Here is a 23,301-nt window from a genome sequence, read left to right as displayed (position 1 = left end):
AGGCACAAACACATTTACCATCGAAAATGCACAAAGCGCTTCTTGTTATTCTTGGATGAAATTGTGTATTCTGACAAAACAGATATAGCAGCAGCTACACGTGGTTCCTCCTGCACTGCCATGTTGATTGTGCACTCACAACCTTTGCTTTGTTCACAGCTGTATGTCCCGCCTAAAACCATAATACCGCAACGCGATTGGTCGACCCCTGCTGGGTCAGTTCTTGAATGAGTGAGGCAGGAGTGTTTTTGAATGCATCAATACAGAGAGAATTTGTACGGTGGCAGGGCAACAATCCTAAAAGTTCTGATGGAGCTAAAATATAATTCCATTTAAGTGAGTTTAAAGGAAACCGTACAAAATAAATCAGTGCACTAACTGATTCTTAGTGACACACTTCAAGAGAGTTGCTGCTGTAATTTCAGCCAAAAGTGTTGAATCAGTGGGGAAAAATAAAAATGCATACAACACTTTTAATCTTTTATTTTCAGTAAAAAAAAAATATTGATCCTTTTCCTTATCTCACCCACATTGTGTGGCTCTATCCAGTAAAATTCAAATCCAAATACACTGAAGTTTGTTTTTTGTTACGTAACAATATGTGAAACACTTCAAGGAGTGCGAATACTTTAGCAAGGCGCTGTAGATAGTCCTAATGCTCCAGAGATATTTTGTGCAGTGTTAAAATACCGACACGTTGGTAATACTTGTCACAAATGTAGCACCTTCTTGGCTTGATTCAGTGACAACCTGGAACCCTGGACCCTGGACTACGCTACCCCACATAGCAACGACATTACTACACAAAGTTGACATTTCAGTGTGTTGACCAGAAAAAAAGAGGTGAACAAAAGGCCTACATGTAGCTGTTATTTTTTTTTTTTTTTACAAGTCTTTTCTCATTAATGTTGCTGCTATAAGTGACATCCACATCTGCACATAAAAAGTATATATTTGCATTTATATAATATATATCCATACTCTATTAACAGATTTGTCTACCATGAAGTTAGAACTGCAACCCATCTCTCAGAAAAGTTTTTCCTTTTTTCGTTTTGTACTTCAAACATTGATTATTTTACAACACAGAAATCAACTAATTTGTACATCATCTGAGCGAGTGAAGCTCTGCCAGGTCCCACCGTCCCTCAGTGGAATTTCTTTTGACATTATCATATTTGTGGTTTTCTTCTTGTCAGTGCAAGTTGGACAGTTTTCATCTTGGTAAAACACAGTTTAGAAAAACCAAAGCATGTACAAACTGGCTTCGTCTGAACAGAGAAGTCGTTCAGCTGAACTTGGACCCTTTTGACGCACTCCTTGATGCCCTCTTTTTAAGCCGAGGGGATGTTACTCTTGTTTGGCACAGTTATATACACAATGTGTGACAGGTCGCTTGGAGTAAGGGTTTTGCCTCAACAACAAGGAGACATTTTACGATGTTGAAATGCAAAAGCTAGCCTAGAAAAATAAAGCAAGAATGTATGCCAGATCAGTCTCTCTTCAGCTCTTCTTGGCAGCTGTACTGTCTGCAAACAGCAGGGCAGTGAAAGGAGCACCGTGACCCAACAGTTCATCTCCAGTGTTTCACAATTGGACCAAACAGATGTCTGTGGTGTGAGATTTAAGTGCAGCTATTTCATATGATCTCAGGTGAGAAGGTGAGGCTGACCCAGTGGCAAAAAATGGCCTAAACATAACACAGAAATAGTGCAATGTACAGTACACAATGCATCTCCGTCAATGTACAGTGGGACATCAAATACTATACATGGGAATTAAAAAAGTAGAAAGACATCAAACCAAAGAGAAAAGAAAAACATTCCATTCTTCCGCCCAGAGAAGGAGACACATTGCTTAAGCCCAAACTAAAGTACGAGTTAAGTACTAAATGTCCTACAGAGCTGCCTCTTGTGCTTCGTATTACTACAAGCCACGTTACTATAGCACATATATACAGTACAGGTCACCACTTTCATGTAATCTCTCTTAACCTCCAGTTCTGGAGTCCACTTTCTTCTATCACTGTCATCCTTTTGATCTCCAGAGCATTTTTCCCGATACATTCTGACTCTTTTTCCATATCTGTCTCCTTTACGTATCCTTCAGGGGTCCAAGGTCCTCCTGCCAAGCTGAGCACTCTTTAAAACACTTGATCAGAAACTTAACACATAAACAAAATGTGTAAGATTGGTAGGTGGTGTGCATGCACATGCGTGGCAGCTCTTCCCGTCGCCCCCTCTCGTGCCTTCCTCAGACGTCTCTGAAAGGAGTGTCCTGTGGTAATGTCTCCATTCTAGTGCTCCATCCTCCTCCTCCTTTGTCCTGCTATCTAAAATGCTACTCAGAAACTACAGGGGAGAGGATGAGGAGGGAGGCAAACTGTCCTCTCAGCTCTGACTCCAAACTTTAATTATCCCCATTCCCCCCATCATTCATCTTGTCCTCCTCCTCCTCCATCATTGTGTCGCTTCAGACCCAAGAGTCTGGTGAGGCTGGATAGTGGCTTGTTTCATAGTTGAGCTCACTGTAGGGTCGGGAGGCTGAGTAGAAGTCTACATAGTTTCCAGTTGACTTGAGTCCCTGTAGGTGCATGTTGAGTTCACCCTGCGGGGGGCGACCTCCTGCGTGAATCTGGCTCTCATAAAAGGCCTGGTCCTCATAGTTGCCGCTGTCGGGTGGGGGGTGATTTTGGAAGGGTGGATAGGGCTCTGCTGGTAAGCCTTGAGAAGAGACCTGGAAAGAGTTCAATCATTTATAAACAGCACAGTATAGTAACAGAAACTACAAAAGTTACATCTCTAACACCTTGGATGCTAATCACTACTGTGCTGCTCTTTTTATTGACCTCTCAAAGGCTTTAGACATTGTTGAGCATGCTACGCTACGTCAAAAGCTGCCAGATGTTAGGTTATCAGATCATACCACTATATAAGCTGGTTTTCTAATTATCTGTCAAATCGCAGACAGTGTGTGCCAACGGGTTCCACTTAGGTCCAATCTAATTTCTATTTGTTACCATCTCCTACATATAACTGATGCTCGTATACTTTTTTACACTGATAACACTGCTGTTTACAGCCACGGAAAAGCTGTTACTGGTGTGCAAAGGTGTCTGCAGTCTGACACTTTTCATTCTAACTTACTTCCTTTGAGACTAGTCACTCAGATAAACCTACAGGTCATTAGAGTTGGCTAAAGCATATAGAAACTGCACAGGACTTGACACTAAGCTGTCATTTTAATCAAATATTGAAAATTGAGATAAAACAATTTTTTTTCTTTACACATGGGACTTCCTTTTTTTTTCTGTACAAGAACAAATCTTTTTTAATGACCTCCCTGCCTCTGATTTATTACTGTTTTGTTATGTGTGTAGATGCTCCCGCAACCTCACTGCATTTGCTGGATGATGTGTATCATGAAGCAATACATTTCTTAACTGGTTATAAATCTCATACTCATCACTGCAATTTCTTTTGTCAGGTGAGCTGGCCGTCATTGTCAATCTGCTGTCTCATTCATTGGTATATTTTCATTTATAAAGCTATCCTTGGTCTGTTCCTGCATTACCTATCATACCAGTGGAAATATTAATGGATGCCGCACTTAAAAAAAACAAAAAAACACTGCCAAGATGCATAAAAGAGTATTTGCAATATGACAACATGTGAAAACATTCCAAGTGTGCAAACACGTTTGCAAGACATGGATGCATATTTAAAACCTGGATCACAATAACATGTTTTCAGACGTTCTCAAGCAAGCTTTTAACATAAATAATAAACAAAATAAAATTTTTCACACTTTTACTACCTTTTAAATAGCATTCTTTCTTATTTATATTGAATACATGAAATTTCCTCGAATCCATTGATTAATATCTTATTAAAACACAGTTCTATTGCAGTTTGTGTAAAAAAACATGCAGGGCATGAACCAAACCTCTTGACAACCTGCTTTTAAGCAGATAATTGCAAACTACACCACTGGCATACATCATATTTGAACACATTTTTATTATGTCTTGACATTTTCAGTTTGGTACCACCTGCATGAAGGAGCCTTGTCATTTGTCTACAAAAAAACTAACTTAAAAATAACTTTAAAGAGTAAACCCTTTCTGTTTAGAACCTTTTTGAGCAAACATACCTTTTTTCCTATTCTATATTGATTTATCAGGTGCTTCATTGCAAAAAAAGTTAAATCTGCCATATACTAGAATATCCATATCCTTTTTTTAATTTGGCCTTGTCACATTCTTCTACTTACGAATTTCTGCACTATAGTCTGCTCTGGTTACATACAAAGGTTTTTCGATTCAATTATTACACCTTATTATATTACATTTGTTATTTACACTTTTTCTGTGCTATTTAAAGTTAAAGAAGTGCTTATGTATTGCTATTCTTATAGCTCTTTGTAATAGTGAAATAATAGTTTTTGGGCATGATGGACACAATATTCGGCCTTATTTTAGTTACCAATTTGGTAATAAAAGCTGCTAGCAGATGGTGGTGTTGCACAACATTGCTTATGTCTGCTGACTCCTGTGCAAAAATGATGATCAGACTCAAAAAGGACCATGTAAACAATAACAGGAAAAAATAACATTCATTTGAAGATGAATGTCATGAATAGTAATAGTAGGTGATTAGGCGCCCATAACTAATTTGAAATAATTTATCATAAAATGTAAAAGTTAAAATCTTTCGAAAGAAAACTTGGCTTGATGTGTTTTGTAGGAGTAACTGACAGTTTTTTATTCCAAAAGGAAGACATTTCCTACCTGGTTATACTTTAGATCATCAGTTGGAGACACATAGGCTCCTCTATGTAGCGTCGAAGATCCACCAGAGATCTGACCTGGAGAGAGAGTGAGGAGACATTTGCTCTACATTGTTTAAAGGATAACAGGTAAGGGATCTGGGCTTTTCAAACTTGACCATTTCTGTGTTCAGTCCTGATTATTAGTTTTCATTCAGGCAACTTTAAACTAAAAAGGTTAGTGCTTCAATGATTTTCCTTTTTTTCTTTTACTTATACTTAAAGAGAGATATAATTTCTACCGTGAAAGAGAATACTACTGTCATCATTCAGAGTGTGCCATCCTTCTGATGAGTGAGGAAAGTTTGAATCCTTTCCTCATTAGTATGATCTTTAACTCACATTTTTATATGTGTGTATAAATTCAGCAAAGTAAACATTCCCTTTATTCATTTTGAATCCATATTTTCATTATATGAAAATCTACACATTTAGGTGTAATGGTTAAAGTGTTATTTTGAATTTTAAGGATTTTTTTTTTGAGACACTGTAAGAAAAATGTATTTTCCTATTATTTTTTTTTTTATTACGAAAGAGATATATACTGCATCGTCCGTTCACACATCCGGGCTGGAAGAGAGACTTTGAAAGTCCTTTGCTTTGTTCTGTAACTTTGCCTGTTTATCTGCCAGCAAACATTCATCAGAAGAGATTCTTCTGTGAAACTCCTTAGAGACTTTGTTCCCCTGTTACCAACCGGTGAACTAACCATGCCTAAACTCAGGTTACCCGAGGAACTCTTAAGGGCTAAGAGTTGAGGTACCTTGGATAGAGAGAGATAGAGGACTGAAATACTGAGTGCTTGATGAGAACCTCTAGTCCCGAACGTGATGGAAAGAAATTCCCCAATTAATCCAGACGGGTTAAATCCTTTGTAAAGCCTCCAGTCAAAGTGGGCGTGACTGGATGTTGGCAGAGTGTTCTTAAGGCTCCGTCATCCCCTTCGCCTTGGATCAGACAGTATGTCGGATTAAAGAGAGTTTTTATTTTTTTCATTTAAAGTCACATGAAAGTCTAATGAGGTCTGGATGGCAGAACTTGGGTAGTAAAATAACAAGATTGCTTAATGTTAATTCATTACTTTCATTACATCCTTTATGGTTGTTGTAAGTGGTTTTATTATATAATCACTTAGCAGTGTGTCTTTATTAGTTTGAATAATAACAGTTTTTCTCTTTGGTTCTTTTTTATAGCATTAAAAGATTTATATTTAAGTGTTCTTATCTCTAGTTGAAAATCAGACCATTAAAATTACCGTATAAAGAAAAAAAATCCTGGTTTTTAAAAATGTATAACAAGAATCATTCCCTGAGAAAGGTTAAAAACCGAACATTAGATTGAATTAAATACAGGTAGATTAAGTAATACATTAATAAGAGTGATTAATGAACTCTAAAATAACAGTTTAAAATCTCTATAGAGAATATTCTTCAGTTTTGACATGTCTTTACACAAACCCTAATTAACCCTCGTCTGCCTCCAGCTTCAGTTAGAGTAGAGATGTGAGGTCAGTGCTGATTTGCTGAACTGTTGGGGTCAAAACCATTAATCCAAAATGCTGAAGTTTTTTCCTAAACCCAGACAAACTGACAGAAGTATGATAGCTGACTTTCTTTCTAAAGCCTTTACCCCATAGGAGAACAGCGACACTGTGACAGACATTCAAGATGGATTTCCTACCCGTCATGGCGTCCTTCCGGGACGTGTGCTCGCCCTTGTTACCATGGAAACTGGCATTGCCAGTCGACTCGTAGTCTGCCTTCCTCTCCTTCAATGCCATCATCTCTCTGGGGGAAGCGGGAGCACTCGCTGCTCACAAAAAAAGATTATAGATTCACAAAAAGAATATCTTTACTCTTTATTCTAATATACATCAAGAGAAAAGAACAAAAGAAATGACAAGAGTGAATAAAACATTTTGGAAACATCTCACAATCGAAATGCCAGAAACTTGTTCCTTTTTGTAATCTTGGGCAGTTTTATTTATCTGATTCTACACTGTACTAACTCACAGAGCTCTGAGGCATCATAGCAAATAAAAAGACAGTGATACTTGCTAGTAAACCCAACAAAGATGCGTAACAAGCCTTACAATAAGTTACTGAAGCCACAAATCCCTGTGAAAAACGATAGAAAACTTTATTTGAGTGGATTTACTATTTGGGAGAACATTATGTCTGTCAGTTAATCTCAAATTAATGTAATAAAAATGTTTTATTGTTTTGCTTTATTAAATTAATACGACCTTTTAGCAGCTTCTAAGCAACAGATGCAGACAAAGGTGTGTGAAATACATTAAATAAAATTTACTTTTTGTACGATTGAGTACAAAGCAATAAGGAATCCTCTAGTTTTCTGGTTAAACAATTCAAAGTTCAACATGTCATTCAGCCTAAGAGGTTCATCAATTTCCTTTGGAAGAGGAACAGATCACAGATCTTCCACTTTCTTAACAGTGGACATGGGGTTCTTTTCTAACTTCTTCAATATGACAAAAGTCATTGAGGCACCAGAATGAGAGAAGAGGCAGAGGACCATCATCGTTTTGTATGTAGAGGACACTAAGGACACTTTCCAAGCATAACATTCTAGTGCATTTGAACCTGAATTTGGAAACACTAAAGAAGAGTTTGACAAATTCCACATGTTAACATCCATGATTGTATGACAAAAAATATAGTTCTCAGGCCCCGATCCATCTAGAGTGCATCTGATTGTTGTAAAATTGTTGGCCTTGGAAACCCAAAGTTGTTTTTCTAACTATCCAACCATCTGATTTGGAGTTTTGTTTGTCTCATTTATTAATCTGCTCACTATGTGATGGTAGATTATACTTGGATCATCTGATTCCATCCAAAGGGCTACCACAAGAAGACAGACATGTGGCAATGATGGTAATGAGAAATGACTAGAATTATGTCTATAAAACTATTAAAGGAGTAGTTTGCTAAGACATTGAGCCATCTGCTTTTTTGCCAAAGTTATTTATTTTGAATGAACTTTTTTACTATACAAAGTCCTTTAAATATATATATATATATATATATATATATATATATATATATATATATATATATATATATATATATATATATATATATATATATATATATATATATATATATATATATATATATATTAGCATTTTTTTTGTTTAAGATTTTGCTGCAGCAATAAAATACTTTTCTTAATTCTTACAAGGGACACTGACTGATTTTTCCTCTGTTTTTATGCCGTTTTCCTCTAATGTGAACAGATTTAAAACTGGGTTACTGCTAAGGCTTCATTATGCCCCTGAGTGGGTGAACCTTATTTGACCTGTTGACCAACAGGTTATTTCAGATACATAAACACTGAGTCATCTCCACCTATTTAGTTTATTGCTCCACTATATGTTACTCTGATGGGCAGCAAAGACACTGAGCCACATAGGAGAGGATCTATCAGTTCATTGCCAAGTGCTTTCCTCTAATATACACATCACTGTCACCAGCTTTGCACATAAAAGCAGCTCAGATTCTGTACCCATCATGTCTACCACTTTATGTCTTCAGCATGCATTAATATAGTAAGCATTGATCCATATGCTCAAGTATGCTCAGCAGTATCATCACTCTATTGTAGCATCAGCTAGTCGTTGTTTGTCAGTAGCTGCTGTTGAAACATTTATTTCTAAAGCTTCCTACACACAAAGGCGCACTTATATCTCTCTGTGAGCTCAGAGAACCATCTGCACCAGCTTGTATGCATCTAAGCTGAGAAACAAAACAAAAAAATGTCAAATTAGCGACTGACTCTCGATTTTGAGACTTTATTGTTTGACAGGTTCAGATATAAACTTGCAAAAATGCTCTAGATATAATACTGTGTATTAAGCCTAAATACCCAATTTTAATAGAAGTTTCCTTCCTGTTGCCTTACTGTTACTATCAAATTCCTCTTTTTTTCATTGCAAGGCATCAAACAAATTTATATCACTTTATCTTTTTCACATTTTGTTACAGTCCAATCACAAACCTGTTGAGATTTAATCACAGAATAGCACATGACTGTGGAAGTGCAAATATTTTTTCAAAAGAAAAATATGGGATGTATTTGAAATGAACCTTTGTGCTTCTCTTGCTAAAATAACAAGAGTGCTTGAAGTTAGAGATATAGTCTGATACAAACTGAAGTCCTTCCCAAGTAGAACTGGTCTATACCTTGTCTTTTTATCCAACAATCTAAACAGCAGGATTTCATTTAACATAAATAAACAGCAACGCATTGAAAATAAAATTTCTATCTCTACGCAATCTCCTGTCTATATCATACCAAATACTATCCGATGTAGCAGGCTAGACTCTCAGGATGCAGGCTATGACAAGCATATCATATCGTAACATGTGTTACTAGTGGTAAAAATGTAATTTCTGATATTGTTGATTTCCTTTTTTAAAGTAAAAATGTAATTTCAACTACTTCAGATAAATCCCCTGGATGCTTCAATAGTTTTTCTTCTTCCACTTCTATATATATCTGTTAAAAGAATACAAAAGAAACCCATTCAGTGGCTTTCAATCTATCTTCATGCGATAGATTAAAGTTGAGTTTAATCTTATATTTTCACAAAATTTTTATTGGAATAAAGCATTGTTTTATTTCTTTTCATACAGGGTACTAACTGTCAATACACCCATCTGTGCTTCCTCGCTCTCCCTTTGTGTCAGTTAATCATTCTCCATGTAAATAAACAAACAAATGCCATAGATGATCTTTTCATAAGTTATAACTGCAGTTATTTCAATTCTCATATATGTTTTGGCTGATAATTCGATAGCTGTTGCCCTTTAGTTTTCAATAAAAGATGCAGTAACATGAACCCTGCGTAGTGTTTGTGTTGTTCTCACCATCGCCTTAAGGCGGTTTAATCTTAGAAGAAAACAATGGTTGAAATTAAAAATCTAAATCTTGCATTTTTGTATTGGTTTTAAGACAAGAAAACATGACAAAGAGAATGAACCTCTCAAGATGTGCTATAAATGGAAATTTATAATCCCATGTAAGGTAAATATTTTATATGATGGTCTCCTCAGAAATATGTGAAACACATTGTACTGCTTAAATAACATCAAGACTAAACCTTTTTGCATCCATGCAGAGAAAAAAAGGGACGTCTATTTTTTACTTAGTCAAAATGTACCATACTACTAAAGACTTTTACTTGGAACTGTAGCAAAAAGTGTCAACACAGAGAGACTGCATACTAAAAACGAATCACATGCTCATCATTTCCATTTCAAATCAAATCAAATACATTGGCTGTGTCCGAATGTTTGCCCTGATCACTATATAGGGCACCATATAGTGTTTACGCCATTTCAGATTAGTTTTCAACAGTCTAGTGAATGAAAAAGTAGTGGAATCCAAATTTCCCACAAGTCAACTTGAAAAGTAGGTATCATCCATGGTCACTAGACGAGGAGATATGTCCTAAAATTATGGGATTTGTTGTCACAGCAGCCTGATGTTACCATAGGCTGTCATTACCTGATAGCGGCTACAAATGACAAAGAGGGCTGCATGCATCATGTGGGGAGCGGAGACACGTTACCAACAGGGAGAGAAAAGTAGTGATCCTCTGTATGAACAGTCAGTTAACTGAGTTCACTATAAAGTCCACTATATAGTCCCTGCTCTATTTAGTGATTGTGACGCCTTTAGTTTTTGTCATAAAGAAGATCTTAACCAGAAACTAAGGAAAGAAATCTTTAGACAACACTTTAAACACGTGTGAATTTTTGCTGCTTTGGTTTCACAGCAGTCGTCAGTGTGTCAGCCACCCCTGCAGTCTGAAAAGACTGAAAAGATCAAAGATGATGAACATTGTCAGGAGCTGTGATCATCATCATCATCAGTCCAGGTTCTGTAAGACTTTGGTGCCTCATATTATTCAAAAAACCTTTCCTCTGACAACACAAGGGCGGGAAAACTTTCTTAATGTGCATTAAGCACATATTTTACTTGACAGTGGAGTAATATGTCAGCAGTCGCTGTACTGTGAAGGTTAAAGAAGACTTGAGATATAATGGAGCAGTGCTTCTTTGACTGGACTCTACTGGTGGGAAGAAGGATGGGGCTTTTACGGTAGGATAGGAATGAACGGGAGGCGGGGACCCACCTGATCGATTGTTTGGGGAAGTGCGCACCGGAGAGATTGAAGGAGTGCGAGAGGAAGAGTAAGGTCGCTGTCTGTCTCGCTCTATTGTTGAGGACGAGCCCACAAAATGGTACTGTGAATAGCCATCCTGAAAGAAAGACGAGAAGGCAGACTTGCAGTTTTATTTTCAGCGTTCGGTCTATTAATAATCATCATGAAAAACATGTGTGATGTTTGAGTGGAAGGCATCCAGAGCCAACAGGCTGTACCTTTTTGTAAAGACTGCGGAGGTCTCTGTACTGCCACATGCTGTTGAGGACTTGGGACGCTGCTTTAACCACTTTGGGACTATGTCTGGGAATTCAGCAGAAAGCAAAAACACAATGTAAAGCTTGACTATCCTTTTGTTGTTTTGTGCACGAAAAAGTTAGAGGGTTACAGAAACAAAACACCACCACAATAAACAAATGCAAAAACAAAAGGCGGCCCTCTAAATCATCATTTGTTTCAAACACCAACAAGGAAATGTTTATCTTCTTAGCTGTGTCCTTAAATTGAACCGAGCCCAGACAGCATGATTGCTCTTTATGATGGATTAATTGGGAAACATTTCAATCTTCTTCCTCCAGGTTCTCACTCAGCTGTCTAATGACTTTGGGTTTAATTGGCTCATGTGACATTATCAGGGACAGCAAAATTAAACTTCATTTCTCCAAGACATTCGGTTAGTTTTATTGTTTCGAATTCAGGGAGATAAACCCTATACCAGATGTAAAAACTAGCAAATCAAATTTATGTTTCTTGTGTGACTTTAAAGCAATTTTTGTTTTCTAGGGATATAAACTAAAACGAATGTTTTATAGTTTGACATTTTCATTCTATTTTAAAGGCCTTTATAGTTATGGTAGATTCTTTTGAGGTTTTACCTCTTTTTACATATTATTTCTCTTGAAATAATACATAAATCAGTTGACGACCAACTGATGGTGGTCATAGGGACTGGTGGCGCCTGTGTATGGTAGCCAAACTTCTGTTACTGAGTGCCAAGGCAGCTGTGGCTACTATGTAGCTTGCCACCATTGGTGTGAGAGTGAATGGGTGAATGACTGAATGTAGTGTAAAGCGCCTCCATCAAGCCTCTTGACCAAGGCCTCCAATGCCAATATAAGGAACATACTAGTAATGCCCTATAAATGCCATAATTATGCTATATAAAAACATTTTAACTTTGTTTGTATTTATAAGCAATACCGATGAAAATTTTAAAAACTCCTAAAAAAATCCCTAAATATTCAAAATGAACCCTTTTTAGCTTCAACAATTTGTCTATCATGTTTTCAGGCACCTTATTTAATGTTTTTGATCCAAATAAGTTTTTTGACATCAAACATTATTAGTATTTATAATTATCATTTAATTGTTAACATTTGGCGGACCACAACCACATGACATTTATTGGGGTTCATTAATACCATCTTCTGAAGGGGTGTACAAAGTTTGGGTGGCACTTGTGGAGATAAAGCTGATAGCTTAAAGAAACATTTTTTTTTTAGTGCATAATCTAATAATATAATTTGTGAAATGTAACAAATGTTTATCAAACTTTTTAAGAAATATAATTATAATGTATTCTGTAAGCTGATTTTAACAGATTTTTTTGAAGTAAAGGGTCGACTGCACATATTTGTGCATAAGCTTCTCCCACTTTGGTCAATCATTAGGGTATTGATGACAGTCTGCACAAGCATGTTCCATTTAAACGAACAGGAAAACTCAACTACAACATCCACTTACAGAAATTCTAAGATTGTTTGAACTTAAAAATCAAATGAAAATGAACTAAAATGCACAGTGACATAAAAATAGCTCGTTTATTTTGCCAAAAAAGGGTGATTTAGGGTGAGATAAACATAAGTTCTGCATTACCCTGCACACCCTGTCATCTGGTTTGTTTTTTTCACCCAACAACACCTTCCCATTTGGCTTACTTATCTCCCTTGCTGCGGGCGATGCCGATGAGCTTTTCGATGCCGCCAGCGTCCCTCAGGGCTTTGGTATTCTCCATGTTCTTTGTTATGACCTCATGCAAAGCACAACAAATTGCAGTGATGGTGTCGTCTGACATGGTCTTCCCTGCCAGGACGCTGCTGTTGGTGCTCCCTCCTCCTCCTCCTCCACTGCTGGTGTTGTTGTTGTTGCTGCCTCCAGGTAAACGATGCACCAAGTCCCTCATGGCATATTTGCCTGGTTAAAGGTGACCGGGTGGACAAGGTTAAGTGGCAAACTGAATATAAGCTGTTTAAGGTTAAAAGGAAAACTAAAAAAGATATGAAACAAACATTCTTAAATATTAGAAGAACTCAAGGCAGAGCTGCAGGAATCATAGTTTTGAAATTAAATTTTTTTTTTTACAAATCCACCTGGAAAGTGTTCTTGCTTCAAGCCTAGATAAGTCTGAGGTGAAACTTTGAAATTTATAATGAAAGAACAAGACCTCAGGTTAAAACTTTTAAAGGGCCCTCAAAAATCTGTTTCGGGGAAAAAAAAAACCATTCATCTTTAAAAAAGCCGACGGAAAAGCTTTTATGAGGTCAAAGTAAGGCTACCATTATTTAATGTAACATCGACAAATATTTAATATATATATAGATATACTAATAGTGGAAAGAAAAAGTGTATGTATGCCTAAAATATCTTTCTACATATATGAAAAAAACAACATACAAAAAAGAAAAATACTGACACCCAGCTGATGAGAAGACATTACATGACCAAAAGTGACTGGCTTTAAAACAATAAAGTAAGATTTTAACAAAGTTTTGCTGAAAATTATAATTGCCATAAAGTCAGGAATTTATAATTAATTAAGAACGCACCAGCGTCGCCTTTATCATTCCATAAGGTACGGGTTGTATGATTTCTCTAAGAGATGACTGAATACAGCCCAGGCTCTAGGGCTGCTGTATGGAAGTCAGATTCAATTCATTAGTAAAAGGCATTTCTCATGTTTGTTGGGAAACATCTGAAGTGGGGTCCTTCCTGTTTTAACATTACTGCCACCAGTGCGCTTAAAGACATGAATTTGCAAGTTTAGAGCTGACAAACTAGCCTAAGTCCAACAGAACACTTCTTGAATGAATTAGAACTGATACTCTGAACCAAGGCTTCTCACCTACCATTGGTGTCGGACCTCACAAATGCTTTTCTAGAAGAATGGCCTAAAATTCCCTCAAAAACAAAAACAAAACCACTTTTCTGAACTGTGTGTTTAAAGAACTAAAGCTGTAGCTGCAAATAATTGCATGGCTTAATGACCCCAAAATGTTAACAAAAGGATTTAATTTTTAGTCAGGCAGACAAATAATTTGGACATAAGAGTATTTCTTTTAACCTCAAAATCAAGAAAAAAACAAACAAACTTGCATTAAAACCAAATTGCATAAAAGCAGATCTACACTCTTGCTGGTTAGGCTGTCATACACAAAAGGGGAGTGGCGGTCTAGTGGTTAGGGCATTGAACTAGGTTGTGAATGCGATCCCCCACTCCCACAGACTGTCACTCTGGGTCCCTGAGCAAGACCCTTAACCCCACACTTCTCCCCGGGCGCCGCACAATGGCAGCCCACTGCTCCCCAAGGGGATGGGTTAAATGCAGATAAATAATTTCCCTCTGGGATTATTAGAGTATATATATAGGCCTATATATATATAAAAAAAAAAAAAAAAAAAAAAAGGGGGACATGGCCACATGCTCTGACACAGATGGACTACATCTCCCATGACACCCAAGAAATCCTGTCAGGCTTTTGTAGACATTCTGCTCTGCGGCTCTCATTCTGATTGGGTCATCACCCTAGGTGGGTGTTGAGAGGAATGGTCCTATTGAGGCCTAGTAGGCTCACTTCTAAATTGTATGGTTTTTTTGATGGGTCCTACAGTACAGCTGCCTCTGTCTGCAATATTCCCACTTCTATAACCAAGCAGGCACTGAAGGTGAAGCTCTTAATCACGTTTGTATTACTGAAGTAATAAACAACAGTTGGCTTACAGCAGAGCTGCCAGTGCTGACAGTATTGATATTTGCAGCTGAGAGCTCTGTGATTCTGACCACACAATATGTTGTGCAGCAAAAGCAATTTTATTCTGTTCCAACTAAGGGGAGGATAATATGTTCCCTGAAAACATAGCTGCATGCACCGGGCCATCACAAAGGAAAATTTGACATTACAGCCTACATCCGCTGAGGACACGGATGGTCGCTTTCACGAACTAAGACATCACACAGTTTAGCTCAAAGCCAAAAGCACCGAAAAGAGTAAATAGAAAGAGGCATGTGGTTGTTGCCATGGGGACCAGCAGAGAAGCAGAGTTTATTAAAGACATCAGTCAGTCTCCAGCTAAAAAAAAAAAAAAGAAAAATCTAGTATCAGGTGTTCAGTCTTGGCAGCTCTACGTTCTGTTTAAAGACAGGAGCTTTGTGCAAACGGAGGGATGAATATTCCGAATGCTTTCCATTTCCATTCTTTGGATTTGATATTAATGTGGGAAAATATTACAGTCAAAAATTTCCTCCACAAGCTATAATCAAATTGAGCTGGCAAAATCTTACTGCTACACTAATTGTCTTCATTCATATCCTGTTTTAGATTAGGGCAAAATTAAACTCTCTTTGTAGAAATAAAATGGGACATTTTGGAATAACTTTACCTACATATAGGAAGGTAAAACATTTAATGAACAATACTATATTTATACAATTTGCTCTTTCCATAAGATTATAAAAAAAAAAAAATAAATATTCAAGAGGTGCAACCACACTTCCAGCTCATGAAAGACATTAACGGGACACAAGATATCAGATTCTTTAGAAATAGGCAAACACAGACTTTAGCCTTATCTGAGATTAAGCTGGACATATTTGTTTCTACAAATAGGATTGCTTAAGTAAAGATGTCATATTGAGCCTATAATAATTTGCTAATTTTACCTGACCAGATAAAATTCCCCTTTGATACCAATTGCTTCATGGAAATGCAATAAATATTACAGATTACTTACATATTTTCTTCAGATTCTCAATAAAAAATTTTTACGATTTGAGACTTCTGAGTCTGTGTTTGAAGCACTTACCAATAAGCTCCTTGTTCCGTATGTCCAGAGCCATGTTTCTCAGGGCAGTAGCTACAGCACAGACCACCCGGTCATTGTCTATCCTCAGTAACTCCACCAGGATAGGTAGACCTTTTTCTTTGCGCACTGCAGCTCGGATGTAGACGGACCACTGGACAAAAGAGTGAGAAAATTTATAGAACAAATGTTGGACACAGACAGACCATTTGCTGATATCTGGAAATATTTCTGCCTGTTATTATTATTATTGTTATTATAAAAATCCTTTTACTTATAAAAAGTCAAATCATCATTACTTAATTTGTCTTATAAGTTTTGACAAAGGTGCTTCAGATCTAATTCATCTTTCCATTTAAAAATATGCTGGATTGTTGAAGAATAGTGTCCTTTTTCTTCTGCCAGATTCTGTCCTGTATGACAATGACACAGCCGCTGAGCTCTCACCTTCCAGCTGCCGGCGGCTAGGTTCTGCAGAGCCCCAGCTGCTCCCTCCAGGGTGTCTGGGTTGGAGCACTCCGACAGCAGTGTGAGGTAGGGCTTGACAATAGTGGGGTGCCACAACATCTGGATGCCTTTCGGAGGCTCAGCCAAGTCTGGAAAAGGGCCGACACCATCCCACTGTAGAAGATAAGGCATGCCTTAGAATGGAGGAGCATTTTGAATTTTGTATGAGGAGAAATTTGTGGGCCAGCAGGGCTCCCATGGGCAAAGGCAACAAAGGAGGAGGAGTGGATGTTAAAAGAGTCTAAAAAATTAGGTGACATTCATCTGCTGCCCAAACTGGGTGTTTAGAAGCAGCAATAATGTACTGATGTTCAGAAAATGTTGACTAAAATCACATCAGGTGTCTGAAAAAAAAAAAAAAACAATTCCTGCATAAGACAACCAAAACGTCTGCATACACTAAACTGATTAACTATAAGTGCATTAACACTTATAAGTTACAGGTAGATTGATGAACAGATACTGCTGTTGCAAAGGCTGGTTATACTCCTACAGCAGTGTGTCGCAGTGAGATTTATGCCCAATGTTGAAACGTGGTCTGCGCTATGTTATTCCACGCCACAAAGCAAGAGGGACAATCAGGAACTAGCTGAGGGTCTAGATACGGCCATGGCAGTGAGGAAGTGGAAAAATGCAAGGGGCACGTCAACGGAGGGACATGAGGGTGAAAAAAAGGGGGATCCACACAGAAAAAGGGTCCCAGCATTCTTGCACACCTCTCTCTTCTAGCGGGTCCATCTTCAAGAGTCGTTTTCCACAGTGGCGGTCATACAAACAAAACAAGCCGGTAAGGTACCAAACAGGAGACGCATAGAGTACAGCGGATGTAGATTTGACCAATCAGATGTTTCCTGTCTGCGGCACTGTCTGGGGTCACCTACAATTTTGGTGCAGCAGAGTGTCTGCAGCAGGAGCGGGGGCACATTTACGTTCACAGTGACACACACACAGTCGAACTGGTTTCTGATTATAAATCAGCATTTACTCTAAATACAGCTACCTCAGAAGGTATTTTTTATTTTAGACCTTTTACTAGCCTTACACAAGTAAAAACATTTATTTCAATGCATAGTAGCTCTAACTCAGTTAGAAAATATGGTTAGTGTCTGAGTATAATGTTGAATACCACAGATTCCCAAATGTATTCAGGTATGAGCTTTGGCTGAGCTATTCTAATAGACGAATATTATTTGATCTAAAGAATGTTTAAGTTTGTTGTCCTGCTAGAAGGTGAACCTCTGCCCCAGTCTCATGCTTGGGGACTAAATCTAACAGGTTTTCAGCTGCCCTTAATTCAGCTCAATCTTCCCAACAGCTCTGAATCCCACAGCATGATGCTGCCACTAACATTGGTAAGTTGAAAATGTAGCTTTCTATTGCCCTATGACACCACCTTTGAGCTTCCAGCATTATTTGTTAAAAATAAAAAAAGTATAATTAACCCTCTATTACACTAGTATAAATTACTTTATGTTGGTCTGTGCTTGTCTAATATACCAACATTCTGCAAATATTACTTAATGACAGAGTTGTCTAAAGTGATGAAACACATTGTTAATGTTACTCACGTTTATCAAGATGATGTAGCTTCAACTGTGAAATAAGCATCAATCAGACAAAATCTGAGTGACAAGATGCTGGTTTTTCATTTTAGTGCTGGTAGTTTTATTTTTAATTAATTTCTTAGGGGGTATTATTTATTTAAGTTTAATATCTGCTTATACTATTTCCAAATGAGTGATATATGTGATAACATCTGTTACTGAATGTAAGTCTGCCAAACACTGCTGTCCATCTTTGCTGCTCCTCGTGTGTTTAATCTGATTATGCTACAACACCCTCTTTATCGTCTCCTATCTCCTCCTTTTCTACTTCCTCTCCCTTCCTCTGCTCTAATTGCCCCGCTGTTGATGGAGTTTTGTGCTCCTCGGCACACTCCCTAATCGCTGCTTCTTGGTAATCGCCCACAGCTGCACTAAAGTGGAGACACACAGACAGAGGGTAGAAAGTGAAGCTTTTTTTTCATATTTTATGATCTGTCTCTATTTCAATATGATCAATAGGTCCACCATCTCCACAAAGGCAGACGTTTGCTTGGAGTAAATTCTGCAAACAGAAGGTAAGGCAAAGGCCGATATTAAAATATAGTCCAAACTTGTTTTCATAAATCAATCCCTGCCAGATTCCGAAATGATAGACAGAGGGATGCATGCAGGGAGGATGAGCAATTCACACTCCGGAAGTGGTGGGTTTTCAGTCCCCACAGCTACCCTGGAAGTGGTAAAAGACGTCCTCCACTCAATCAGAATGATGCTGATTGCTCATTAGCATGACAAGAGGGTAGAGCTCACAAATCTCTGGTTCTACCTCTCAGCTACGTGGAGGATAAAACTAAAAGAATCCAGAGAGATATGGGCCATCAGCTTTCTAAAAACAAATCAGAGCACAGGTACTGAGCACACAAAACTAAAATGCAGTGTGATTGCATACAGTGCCTTACACAAATAAGCATACTCATGAAATAAGCTCAGACTCGCTTGTGCCTGATTGTGGAAAGAAATTGATTGATTGTCTTTGTTGATCTCACAGTGGATACATTTACTCATTCCATCAGCTCAAATAGTCAAAGAAGAAGAATGTGCCAAAAGAAGAAAAAGGTGCATGGGATATATACAGTAAACACAGTCCGTCCACATGTGACATTTTTTTTTTTAGTATAATTACTATAAAAACTTATTTCACATGGTGTTAAATTGGTATTTATAAAGATGGATATTTATATTTATATATAAATATTGCAGTGGATGTCAAATATAGACAAACAGGGTACCAAATAGTAAACTGCACTTTATCCATTGCCCAAGTTATTGCTATTATAGTGTCGCATTGTAGTCTGAAATCTGAGATGTAGTTCTCATAATATTTTCACATATTTGTGACCTCTTTTTTTGGATGTGCCTAAAAAAAATTAGTGTCTTTAAATGTCAACCCATAATTAGAATATAAATAAATTAGAGATATAAAATATGAATATATATATACCAGATACAACAGCAGAAAGGTCATGGATATAATCGGTTAGATTAAAAACAAGCTTCAAATATCTTACATAGCTCCAACAAGAAGGCAAAAAGAGTGAGATATAATTTTACTGGACTAAACATATAGTAAATTCCAGAAGAGGTCAAGAGGCCAGCGGTAACTGATAAGACTGAAGGGATTCACTAGCCTGGGTGCCATTCCGAACTTAGTCCCGCCCACAACGTTTGAGTTCGGGAAGTTCGGTCTGGCATTGTTCAATATTAGTGCGAGTATGCTGGCACAAAATCTGGCGGGCCAATCAAATTGTTAGGGCGGGCTTTATTCGACAGATGATCAACAGTAACGTAATCAACCACGTCACCAAAGCTCGCTTGGGTGACAACAACAATGGCTGCCGCTGGAGAGTTCAGGTGTGTAGATTCTGCTATTAGGTCTGTTCTAGAAGATATCGACAGCAAATAAATTTTAAAAGAGGAACAGAGAAACGCGATCAAGGCTCATCTTCTTATTCTAGGCATGCAACTGCACGCTTTGATTTTTATTGACAACAACTATGCGTCTCTTAACATGCACTCTGTTGCTCTTATTGGTTGTAGGTCTATCCAATTGAGTGCAGAGGCATTTTTTTTCCTGGTTCGTTTTAAACACACCCCATAATCACAGCTCTATGGAGCAGTATCAGACTCATATTCTGACTAGAATTGAGTAGGACTACGTCAGGCTAGGGATTCACATCTGAGATAAGAGAATCGGTTGACAGGACACCTTTCTCTGTCATGCCATTCACACATCTGGTTGGCATAAGTGAAGAAATACTTAAGAAGTCTGTTTAAAGTTTTAGTTTTTAAAAGCTCTATGACATTCTAAAAGTGCCAAACTATAGAATTACATCTATGTAGAAAATAGAACACAAACCTCAATTTTTTGTAAAAACGCTACATAGGTATAGTAGTTTAGTAGTTTTAAATGATGAGAAGAATGGGTACTGGAAGCAGCATCATTTTACAATAAATTATTCACAGCATTAAGTAAAACTCTGTTTATAACAGCCAAACAACAAGAATCATTTATGGACTGAACAGATACTTCTGAGACGGCACAGAACGCTGTTATAAACTGAGTTATTTAGGGAAATTTCCACACACAGCAACTACTGTACAGGATAAATCCCAGTTTGCAATAAACATAATAAAATCTTAATGGCCTTAAAGGGCAGAAAAGAACATTAATGTGTCATTAAAAAGTTGGTTTTAATTAATATTTTGTGATATTTAATGTTAATGTGAAACAAGAGGGGAAAAATTATGTAAGAAAGAAAAATCAAGGACGGAGAGAAAACGGGGGGCAATAAAAACGTTTGCCTTAAAGAAAAAAACGTGTTGTTTGAAACACTCTTTTTACATTCTTATTGATAATTTTTATCTTGTTTCAGTTAATAGTTATCCTTCAAAATATGCTCTAAAATGCATTTTGGTTTGAGTCCTATCAATGAAATGTTTGTTCCCACCTAAAGACGTATCTTCCTCCTTTAGTTTCCTCAGCAGGATCGCTGGTCCTGATGCCCTGTCTAAACTGTTTCTACACACAGACACTCAGAGGAGACCTTTCTAAAGTCTGCGCAGGTAGCCACAACATCCCCATTTGTTTCAGTCTGACTTTATTTTAAGATGTCAGTAATCCCTTTGTTAGTGGTGCACAAACAGGAGGAATGCCACACATGAGGAGAAGGGATCTCAAAACTCATTACATATCTTAAACGTTCAGTTTGTTATTTAGAAAAACCATTGACTGAAAGATGTGATGACTGTTTATTCTCGCTGTGTGTTATTACATCGTTAAGCTTGTATATAAGGTGAACTCCATTTGAACTTAGAAGTTGAAACAGTTGAGCTGTACATCTGATCAATGAAACTGAACACCCCCTAAGAACCAGATGCCCAGGCTAAGCCTGGGTTCTATTGCATAATTAATGCTAATATAAATGCTTAAATGTAGTGAAAGTTGCAGAATTTCCTCTTTTAGGAGCTTCAATTTTATTTTATGGACTGGCACAGATAGCACAACTCCAGCTCAACTTTAGAGTTTTTTGCTATTAAATGCATAAAATACAGTGAAATGTCTTGCTATTAACTTGTATTAGTAATAGTGAGCACGGTGGTCAATCCAACTGCTTTTCTGCCTTGGATTAACAATGTACTTTTCTCCGGTATGACTCCTCTGCTAGATCAGAGCCCTGACTTCAGAGACAGATAGGACACAGATCCTTCACAGATAAAAATCTGCCTTACGGTGCTGTGAGGATAATAGGCTCATTCTTTTCTTATTTGTAAAAAACAACACAAGGAAACACTTAAAACTAAAGCTAAAAATGGAAAAAGCTAAATTAAAAAGTTCAGTTCTTTTAAAGCCAGTCGGTTAAATTCATACAAATTTGTATAAATTGAATAAATTCAACCGGAAGAAGTGCAGTTTGCGTATAAATTGTTAATATTTATATTTCATATATTGCTGGATTATAGAAGTTTTTACCTTGACTTTTTACAATAAAAAAAACAAAAAAACCTTGGCTACTGTTCGCCTCCTCTTTGCATTGCTATCACTATTCTTCAGGGTCTGTGTGTTTGGAGCTGGTGATGCTGATGTTGACCTTGCCTCTTAGACTAGAGTAGCAATCAGTGGTTGAAAGCATGAAGCCTGGTCACCTTCACGCTTATAGTCTGTCATGTATGTTTGATCACTGTGCAAATAATACGCTGCCCTTGGGTTGTTAGAAGATAAGATACATCCATGTAATTTATTGAGTAATCCCATGCTTAATGGAGCTGGGTCATAGTGGTCATAGCTGGTTGTTTGCTTCTGTGCTAATACAGTTAAATATCAAGTTATGATCTCCACCATTATTTTCTCCTTCGCTGCAGCTCTGTCCCTTTTAATCCTGCATGTGGACAAAGTGACTCCCTCTGCTACAAATACTCCAACACTTTTTAGTTTCTTTTCAAATGTATAGAAAAAGATGAAAAATCGACCGAGTACTTAAACATACGGGTAAGAGACATACACTCATTACCAGTGTGAATGTCATTAATTTAATTTCTTTTTAACCATTTCTTTCTGTGGTGGAAGGATTATACAACTCTCTGCTTTACTGACTTATAAATAAAAATGAATCAAAGCACACATAATGATTTTTGGGAAGGCATCAATCTCTGCCAAACTACTAAGCAACGGACAAGGTGCTACAGTTGGCTTAGTGACAGATTAGATACAATTTTAGATTACCACATCTGATAAAAAGAGTAGGGAATATAATCCAAAGAACTTTATTGATGTCTGTATGAGTGGCGTAAAAGGGGCGGGGCTTTCCCTTAATAATTTTGACTGTATGAAAGAGAACCAACAGCATATTCCCACTTGAGAACCTACTTCTTATTGGAAAAGCATCAAAGTTGTATATAGTATAATCATTCAGATAGATTAAAGATCAAAATATTTACATATGCACCTATATATTGCCAGTGAGATCATATGTAAAGCTCTGATCTATAGTGTTTCTACCTGTTATGGGAAATGTCTCAAGGATCATACACAGTCTTGGTTAATTGACCTTATTGACCTTTACCTTCTGTCTTTGCTTTAAAGGTGGAGTCATTTGTTTGAGG

General features: G+C 37.3%; 1 protein-coding gene across 15 annotated transcripts in view; it reads right to left on the bottom strand.

The window, feature by feature from the left end:
• Positions 1–867: 867 nt before the first annotated feature.
• ctnnd2b (catenin (cadherin-associated protein), delta 2b) overlaps positions 868–23,301 on the bottom strand; it is a 209,394-nt gene continuing 186,960 nt past the window's right edge. For 9 of the 15 annotated variants that reach the window (XM_038300408.1, XM_038300411.1, XM_038300407.1 and 6 more), the window contains 8 exons: positions 16,541–16,714; positions 16,097–16,247; positions 12,955–13,210; positions 11,236–11,329; positions 10,988–11,114; positions 6,508–6,636; positions 4,790–4,866; positions 868–2,736 (listed from right to left, as the gene is read on the bottom strand). In XM_038300408.1, the coding sequence (XP_038156336.1) occupies positions 2,473–2,736; positions 4,790–4,866; positions 6,508–6,636; positions 10,988–11,114; positions 11,236–11,329; positions 12,955–13,210; positions 16,097–16,247; positions 16,541–16,714 (1,272 nt within the window). In that variant the 3' untranslated portion in view covers positions 868–2,472. The remainder of the gene's footprint in view (positions 2,737–4,789; positions 4,867–6,507; positions 6,637–10,987; positions 11,115–11,235; positions 11,330–12,954; positions 13,211–16,096; positions 16,248–16,540; positions 16,715–23,301) is intronic. The other 6 variants (XM_038300409.1, XM_038300422.1, XM_038300417.1 and 3 more) reach the window with 1 other exon arrangement.

This window comes from Cyprinodon tularosa, unplaced genomic scaffold (assembly GCF_016077235.1).
Source record: "Cyprinodon tularosa strain WSP-4 unplaced genomic scaffold, ASM1607723v1 ctg45, whole genome shotgun sequence".
NCBI lineage: Eukaryota > Metazoa > Chordata > Actinopteri > Cyprinodontiformes > Cyprinodontidae > Cyprinodon > Cyprinodon tularosa.
This window is presented reverse-complemented; position numbering and strand designations above follow the sequence as displayed.